The sequence below is a fragment of the Gobius niger genome (assembly GCF_951799975.1).
Source record: "Gobius niger genome assembly, chromosome: 20".
NCBI lineage: Eukaryota > Metazoa > Chordata > Actinopteri > Gobiiformes > Gobiidae > Gobius > Gobius niger.
The window spans coordinates 1,768,884-1,778,393 of record NC_136871.1 but is presented as its reverse complement, the minus strand read 5'-3'; the positions used below and the strand labels follow the sequence as shown (position 1 = coordinate 1,778,393).

The following is a 9,510-nucleotide window of genomic DNA, read 5'->3' as shown; positions in this document are numbered from 1 at the left end:
AATGGACATGTAGCCAGTCCGCCCCTGCATAACCCTCGAGAGTGGCCCATATATGTCCAAACCTTTGCACAGTACTGCTTCCAACATCATTTCTTTGCTTTCCTGTACATCTCTCCAGTGTGCTCTTGGCTCTTGGCTTACCTGTCTTTAGTTACAACACCGGAACTATCCCACATTGTCCTCGCTCGCTCCGGCCACTGCGCTAAAAATGTGCTTCAGAATCTCCTCCGAAACATTGTCTCCCGCGCCCGGCGACGAAACCCAGCGCTTCAGCTCAAGCCGTGGACGGCCCCGCGTCCGTTTTGCCGTCCCTGCTCGTCCCGCACTGTCCGTTATTCCTTGCCTCCACCAGGAAGCGCTCCCCGCCGTCCCCCCCTTCGACGACCTCCCCCGCGGCCAGCTGTTTCATCCGCATGTTTATGGAGCCGTAAGTCCTCTTGGGCCTCACGAACGCCGCCCTCCGCCGGTACATCTCGCCCCGGCAGATGGACACCATGAGGAGGACGGAGAGGAACATGCCGCCCAGCGTCAGCAGGCCCAGGCCGGCGATGATGCACTTGTCCAGGTGCGAGCCGAGCGTGGCGTAGTACAGCTCCAGCTTCTCCATCTGCCGCGCCGACACCGCGTCCGGGTCCACCTTGGCCTCGCGCGGGATGGTGTACGCGATGACTACCAGGACGATGCCGCTGACCAGGAAGACCAGCGCGAACACGAAGCCGTAGTCGGCGGAGCGGTCGTCGCCCGGGTGCTGCTGGTACTCGCGGAGGTCGTGCGACTCGCCGGGGTCGGCGCCGTCGTCGTCCTCGTAGCACAGGTCCGGGGGCTGCGGGTCGGCCTGGAGGAGAATACAGAAAGTATTATGAGAACTGTAACTTTGCTGCTATGATCTGGTTTTATACAGCGCTTTTCTGGACACTCAACGACGCTTTACATTGCACTATTCGTTCACTCCATACTCGGTGGTGGTAAGCTACTATTGTAGCCACAGCTGCCCTGTGGTAGACTGATGGAAGCGAGTCAACCAGTCTGCGCCATCGGCCCCTCCGACCCCCACTCACTCCCTCACTACATTTGCTAGGCTTCCTGGTGTTACTAAACGGTCTCCCATCCAAGTCCTGCCAGGCCCTTCGATGCTGAGCTTCCGAGGTCTGACAGGATAGACACAGACGGCATCTCGTCATAGAAGGGGGCGTGGCTTCGCCGAGGGGGAAAATAGAATCTTTAGAGAAACACAGTTTTTCCCTCTTTTTAGCCATTTTCTGGTGGAATATGAACTTATTTATCACATAAATAAAGTCAAGTGTAAATCAGGCCCATATGGATATTTTCTCACAGCAGATTGTTCAGTAGAAGTGAAAAAACGGCAGTTGAAGCTAGCGCGAGCTAACCGTTAGCATTAGCCCGATGCTAACATGTAGCATCAAGTTAGCATTCTCCGTTATTCATGTATTTATGGGCTGTTGAGCCACTTTGCTCCTCTTTATGTCTTTGTATCTTTATTTAGTAGAAACTATTTTCATAATTCAGCATTTGTTAAAGTAGTAGAGAATATTTACATTTTTTCAAAATTGTCTCCCCTTAACTGTTTTTAAAAATGACCATATATGGGCGATTCCAGAGATGCCGTCTGTATCTATATATGGTCATTTTTGAACAATTTTGAAAAAATGCGAATTTTCTCTAATTATTAAAAAACTACTTTCACAAATGCTGAAGGTTTCGTGCAGTGGTTACACTCTCCCATCAACAATACACAATCTTGGTGAAAACATGCTGGATGGAAAAACATCTTTGACATCGCAGAACCTTCATATTATTGTTTCACCAGATCCTTTTGTACATCAGAGAGTCCGTACAAGCCATGAAGGACCCAGGTTTTTGAAAGTAAACAAACAGCCGACTTATGAGCTGAAGAGGCACCGAGACCTGCAGCACAAGAGGCGCCACAGGAAACAAAACAGGGACAAGATGTTGAAAGACTGTTGTGGAGCGGAGGGAGCTGAGCAGGAGGAAGGAGGAGGTGGATGAGCTGACCAGTGCGGGACACCACGCTCTGAAACGGGGACAGAGGAGGCACTGCACCGTTTCAGAGGAGCCCTGAAGGAAGTGCTCTGGTTTCCTCTACCTCCAAAAACATGCTGATAGTTAATTCCACTGGGGAGGGGGATTGACGTGTCTTTTTTCCACATATTTAACATATATTGGTAGCTTTAATTTGTAGTTTTTCTCTCCTCATAGTAGTAGAAGCCTTGTCTGTCGTTCCGTTATTAAATTGTAGAAATAGATCTTGGGAGGGAAAGGGTTGGGACCTCTGAAAAAGCGCTCGGCTCCACTTTCCGCAGGATGACGACAGCGTAACCTTCACGTCTCTTTACTTTTACTTCACAATCTGAGTGAAAACATGGATCAGGTTTGGACCCGTCAGACCTCACTGTCCTTGTGTCTTTGTAAAGCATCGTATTCACTCTAAAAGAAGCCAGTGTTCAGTACGTTGGTCTTTTCACTGTTGATGAATCGGCCGTGGAACGTTTTCAAAGCCCACACACAAACTCGCATGGATTTATGGCGCGCGATAATGTTTCATAAATCTGGTTTCACTGCCAGGTCTGCTCGGTTTCAGATCATTCACTGCACGATCCCCAGTGTTTAAATGCCAGATGGAAGAGATTTATTTTACAAATGACACTTTGTGCACTCTGTCAAATCTCAATGTAGCTCCTTAGAATCCCTGAGCCCGTATAGGACCCGCTGTCATGTTCCGGGCATTTGGATGCAAGGTGACACCAGGGGGCGCCTTCCAACCTTCTCAGTGTAAACGTGTGTTGACTTTCTTCAGAGTGAGACTTTAGGTCAGACACCATGAGTGACAGTAACATGAGGCTAAATACAGTGAGCTCTTTGTTTGCAGTAAAAAGGCTGAGGCCTCATTGCTCTTCAGTCACAGACTGAGAAGTGAAGAAGGAAGTCATGGAGCTTCTGCTTTAGACAGAACTTTATACATGTGTAAATTCTCTGCTAGAGTGGTGAATAAAGGAAAAATGCATCAAATTTATAATAAGACACAGTTTTATGTAACATGATTGATGCGTATGAAGGTTAAAAAAATACCCATGAATATTATCTAATGTAAAGTCATGTGTGTCCCAGTTCCTCTGTCGTGGTGGGTCTTGGTGGAACATGACAGATGTGGACAGGACTGTGGTAGATCTACTTTTACTTTGGAGAAAATAGTTACTGTAGAAACTGTGTCAAAGAAATGAACCTCATGAGCCTCATCTGTCCACATCAGTCCTGCTGCACCACGACTCAGAGGAACTGGGACAAACATGACTTTACAGCAGATACAAATGACAAAAAAAAAAAATCTTCATTTTTATTTTAAATAATGGATTTTCACACTTGCATTAGTTACTCAAATACCAGCAGAAATGTAATGTTCTGAAGCAGAAGCTCCATGACTTCCTTCTTCACTTCTCAGGTTTGTGACAGATTGAAGAGCGATGACGCCTCAGCCTTTTTACAGAAAATAAAGAGCTCACTGTATTTAGCGTCTTGTTACTGTCACTCACAGTGTCTGACCTACAGTGTAACTCTGCAGCCAATCAGATCACAGAGACTCAGAGTGGGCGGGGCTCAAATGTGACCAAACGCCAAGATCCAAGAACTGAGATAATAATAATATTTAACAGCTGAGTAAAACCACTGTCTTTTCTGTGTTTGTGAGTGTAATGGCTAAATCTGCCGTGTTTCATCAACATTCACTGTCCGGACCACAATAAACAATACATTATTTCAAAGACACCGTCCCAGTTTGCCCATCGAGAGATAATGTCCTCGACCGGCCGTGTGGAGCCAGGACAGAACCACATCCAGAGGCTTCGACCACCGCCTCTGGTGAGGTGTCAGACTCAGGGACAGGCCTGGGCACCTGGACAGGACACTGTGGGTGAAGTCAGTAGAGGGTTTCCGTGTGTAGAGCTGTTTCTGTACGGCTTCTCCAACTGCAGGTTTGGTAACACATGTACAGCTTTCTCCTGCCCAGCGTAGCGTGAGTGGAAAAAACCAATTTCCGTGCGTGAAGTGCTTCGGAGGGAGTTGTGTGATGTGTTAAGTGCTGCACAAATAAGATTCCCTTCTGAGAGTGAACAGTTACCTTTGCGTTGCTGGCAGCAGATGTTGAGGGCACGCTGCTGCTGCTGGACTGCGGTTCTTCATCCTGCAGGTAGGAGGCGTTGTCGAAGCCTGAGGCCCCGCTCCTCAGTGGGACGGGGCCCGGACTGGCCCCTCTGTCGGCTGCCCTGCCCACAGTGCCCAGCTCCTGCAGCTCCACTCCGTTCATGCTCCTCTCTGACACAGCATCACTGCAAGGTTAGATTATTATTTTTTTAATCTTGGAACAACAAACTGGATCTAAACCAGAAGAACTCTTAAACGCATTACTAAAGCCATGTTTTTCATTCTACAAGCCCTATGTGTCACAGCAAGGAACAACCATGATTGACCGAAGTGAAGAGAGTCAACAGAGCTTTTAGGCTCTATCCACACAAAGACAAAACGCTTATATTTTCACAAACTTTCCTTGTAAGCCTGAAGCAGCTCAATAAATGTGAGCGTCCACATGGGTCGACTCAGGTCTGTGAAAACAGTGCAATTCATCTTCAGGCCCAAGGTCGTGGGAACCCAGGGTGCTGAGGGCGCTGCAGCACTCCCCTGGTGGATAGTTTGTGAACTGCAGGCAATATTAACCCCTTAACTCCCGCCTGAACCGAGCACATTTTCTCCAGCTTTACCCCAATCTAAAAGCTTCTGGAAAAAAGGTGAGAAAATAGCAACAAAACTGAGACGAAAACAAGGATGAAAATGTGAAAAAAGTGAGAAAACATTGACGAGGAAGTGACAAAAAATTAAAAAAAAATGACAAAAATGGACAAAAATTTGACCAAAAAATGAGAAAAATTTGACAAAAAAATGCAAATAATTTGACGAAAAAGTGACTAAAATTTTACAAAAAATTGACAAAAAATTTAGAAAAAATGGACAAAAAGGTGATAAGAATTTGACAAAAAAAAAAGCGAATAATTTGACAAAAATGAGTCGACTGCCCGACAAAAAAAGTGATGAAAAAAAACTCTGCCGTGAGGAAAAAGATCCATTTAGTTTTGTAGGTCTTTCAAATGAGGCGTTACACTGGCCTACAGGATTTGGGTAAAGCTGAACTTTTTTTTTTAAATTTTTGTCACATTTTTGTCACATTTTTGTCACATTTTTGTCACATTTTTATTGAGTTTTGTCACATTTTTGTTGAATTTTTGTTGAATTTTTGTCACATTTTTGTTGAATTTTTGTCACATTTTTGTCACATTTTTGTCACATTTTTGTCACATTTTTGTCACATTTTTATTGAGTTTTGTCACATTTTTGTTGAATTTTTGTCACATTTTTGTCACATTTTTGTCACATTTTAGTCACATTTTTGTTGAATTTTTGTCACATTTTTGTCACATTTTTGTCACATTTTAGTCACATTTTTGTTGAATTTTTGTCACATTTTTGTCACATTTTTGTCACATTTTTGTTACATTTTTGTCACATTTTTATTGAGTTTTGTCACATTTTTGTTGAATTTTTGTTGAATTTTTGTCACATTTTTGTTGAATTTTTGTCACATTTTTGTCACATTTTAGTCACATTTTTGTTGAATTTTTGTCACATTTTTGTCACATTTTTGTCACATTTTTGTCACATTTTTGTCACATTTTTGTTGAATTTTTGTCACATTTTTGTCACATTTTTGTCACATTTTTTAATTTTTTCTATAATTTTTTGTTGTGTTTTTTTGTCCGTGTTTTCCTCCTTTTCTCGCTATTTTGATGCTTTTCTTTTTAGCTTTTAGATTTGGGTAAAGCTCGGTTGAGGCGGGACCGGTGGCCCTTCTGTGCTCTCCCAGAATGGACTTATGGCCAGTCCGCCCCTGGTGTCATGGGTTCTTTGTGAAAATAACAGGTGCACAGTGTTCTCTCCACAGACTATTGTAAGTGTGATATAAACCCCATAGAGACACTGTATTATCTCGGTCACAAACCCACTGACACACTTCCCCCCCGCGCGCTGTCCACGCTGACCCCTCGCCTCTCCCTCCTCACGTGGTCCACCTTGACCTTGTGATGCGCCAAAAAGCCCCAAACTGGGAGCAGCCCGCAGCCCGCACAGTCCACTATCCCTACGTGTGCGCGCGCGTGCTCGTGTGCGCGCGTGCTCGTGTCTCCGCGCGCGCGAGATAGCATCGCCCTGAGCGGGACTGATAAGCCAGCCCGACGCTTTCATTACCGCGCGCCACGGCAGATAAACGCAGGACGCGGTGACGCTGAAGTGGAAATTACGCATTAGCGACACAACGATCCGGCTTCTCCCGACGGGAAACACCGGCTGCGCGTCCGCTCTGACACAGACCAAGGCGGACAGGACAGGAAGCGACATGTCCCGACTGTAGGGAGGGAGGGGGGTGGAAGATACGCGGTGCCAAAGCGTTTGTTTTCTCACCTGAAACGCGTAACGACAGCAGGCCTTGGAGACGCACGTATCCGTCCATCTACCCGTGTATCCGGGGAAGAGCAGAGCGCAGGGCTGCCGCTGCTGCTGCTGCTGCCGCTGCCGCTGCTGTGGTGGTGCTGATGAGAGGAGAGAGCACCTCTGAGCATGCGCAGAGGCGGCGCGCTTCATCGCTGGTGTGGAGGAGCGCGGAGGACGTGCCAGTGGACTGAAGGTGGCCAGGGCCGGCCCTATAAGCGCTCCCCACCAGGGCCGTGGGAAGATGTTTTGGCGAGGGGTGAGGCGGGGGGGTGCTGAGGTCAGGGCCGGACTGGGACTGAAAAACAGCCCTGGACTCTGACCAGTCTGGCCCAAATGAGCGTAAATGTGACACTTCCACAAATACATGTTTTAACCTCTTACCCCCCGCCTAAACCAAATGCATTCTGTCCTCTTTTGAAAGCTAAGACCCACAAAACTGACCTTTTTTGTCACATTTTTGTTGAATTTTTGTTGAATTTTTGTTGAATTTTTGTCACATTTTTGTTGAATTTTTGTCACATTTTTGTTGCATTATTGTCACATTTTTGTCACATTTTTGTTGCATTTTTGTTGCATTTTTGTCACATTTTTGTCACATTTTTGTTGCATTTTTGTTGCATTTTTGTCACATTTTTGTCACATTTTTGTTGAATTTTTGTCACATTTTTGTCACATTTTTGTTGAATTTTTGTCACATTTTTGTCACATTTTTGTTGAATTTTTGTCACATTTTTGTCACATTTTTGTCACATTTTTGTCACATTTTTGTTGCATTTTTGTCACATTTTTGTCACATTTTTGTCACATTTTTGTCACATTTTTGTTGAGTTTTTGTCACATTTTTGTCACATTTTTGTTGAGTTTTTGTCACATTTTTGTCACATTTTTGTCACATTTTTGTCACATTTTTGTTGAATTTTTGTCACATTTTTGTCACATTTTTGTTGAATTTTTGTCACATTTTTGTCACATTTTTGTCACATTTTTGTCACATTTTTGTCACATTTTTGTTAAGTTTTTGTTGAATTTTTGTCACATTTTTGTCACATTTTTGTTGAGTTTTTGTTGATTTTTTGTCACATTTTTGTTGAGTATTTTTCACATTTTTGTTGAATTTTTAATTACTTTTTCTATCATTTTTTGTTGTGTTTTTTTGTCCGTGTTTTTCTCTTTTTCTCGCTATTTTGATGCTTTTCTTTTTAGCTTTTAGATTTGGGTAAAGCTCGGTTGAGGCGGGACCGGTGGCCCTTCTGTGCTCTTCCAGAACGGACACATGGCCAGTCCCGCCCCTGTCTGAGAGACAAGATTGCCCCCCAAAACGCTATTTCTTTGCTTATTTCCTATTTGTTTAACCCCTTAACTCCCACCTGAACCGGGCACATTTTCTCCAGATTGGCTTTACCCCAATCCAAAAGCTTCTGGGAAAAAAGTGTGAAAATAGCGACAGAACTGAGACGAAAACAATGATGAAAATGTGACAAAAAAAGACAAAAAATGACCAAAAAAATTACCAAAATTAGTTGAATACCCCCTCAAAAAAATGGAAAAAAATCTGATGACATGAGGAAAAAGATCCATTTAGATGAAGAAGGTTCTGTATTTTATATATTGAAAACTGAATATAAAATACAAAAATATCTGTTAATACTGTAAATATATATATATATATTTAACCCTCGTGTCGCCTTCATGGGTCTTTTTGACCCGCTGTTATGTTCCGGGCATTTGGATGCAAGGTGACACAAGGGGGCGCCTTCCAACCTTCTCAGTGTAAATGTGAGTTGACTTTCTTCAGAGTTAGACTTTAGGTCAGACACCATGAGTGACAGTAACATGAGGCTAAATACAGTGAGCTCTTTGTTTGCAGTAAAAATGACCTACAGCAGATACAAATGACCAGTTTTTTTTTTTTAGAACGAGAGTAAATTAAAAAGATTTTTTTTTTTTATTAGATACAGGATTTTCAAATATTTTTCTTTTTGTAATTGCAATAATAATTTTCCATATATTATGTTTTTACTACATATTTGAGTTTCAGAATATGATATGACTCTTACCTGCAGCAGAAGTCTGAAGTTCTGTCTAAAGCAGAAGCTCCATGACTTCCTTCTTCACTTCTCAGTCTGTGACTGAAGAGCAATGAGGCCTCAGCCTTTTTACTGCAAACAAAGAGCTCACTGTATTTAGCCTCATGTTACTGCCACTCATGGTGTCTGACCTAAAGTCTCACTCTGAAGAAAGTCAACTCGCATTTACACTGAGAAGGTTGGAAGGCGCCCCCTTGTGTCACCTTGTGTCCAAATGCCCGGACCAAAACCAGCCCCTGAAGAGGTTGAAAAATAAGTTGTGTGAAAGCAAAAAGGCAAATGCAACCACTTAACTCAATTTTATTGCTTTTATTCAAGGAAACACTTATTCCATTGAAGCGTTTATTGCAGGCTTCTAAATAGGTTGGTTCATCGGGGCCCTTGACTCTAGCCTCCGGGAGCCGTGCAACATCGCAATGAAAAAAATGAATATAACCAAATAAAAGTAAGTCCCAAAGGATTGGATAAAAAATATACAATACAAAAATATATAGCTACAAAATACTATTTGGCTCAAGAAAATTATGAAAAGCTTTGTGCACGTACGCTGAAACACACAGATATATGAATGGAGATTTAGATATGACCAGTGTAACGCCTCATTTGAAAGCTAAGATCTACAAAACTCATCTCATTTTCATTTTTTTTCATTTATTTATTTCAAAAGGGATTTTATGCAAACACAATAAAACCGCCAAGCCAACACAGTATGAATGAAACGGAGCAGAGGAGAAGAACAAGTCTTATAATATCTGCCCCTTTTGTTACTTCACACTTTACACTTCACACTGTTGTCCTTATCTAAAGAGACAGAGGCCTATTTCAAGACATTCACTACAGCCATTTTGAGAGA

General features: G+C 43.2%; 1 protein-coding gene across 1 annotated transcript; it reads right to left on the bottom strand.

The window, feature by feature from the left end:
• Positions 1-273: 273 nt before the first annotated feature.
• On the bottom strand, positions 274-6,776 carry tmem74b (transmembrane protein 74B). The gene is made up of 3 exons (XM_079579450.1): positions 6,541-6,776; positions 4,154-4,361; positions 274-835 (listed from the first exon to the last, which is right to left on the bottom strand). The coding sequence occupies exons 1-3, from the start codon at positions 6,696-6,698 to the stop codon at positions 275-277; spliced, it is 927 nt and encodes a 308-aa protein (XP_079435576.1). The 5' UTR covers positions 6,699-6,776; the 3' UTR covers position 274.
• Between the last annotated feature and the right edge of the window lie 2,734 nt (positions 6,777-9,510).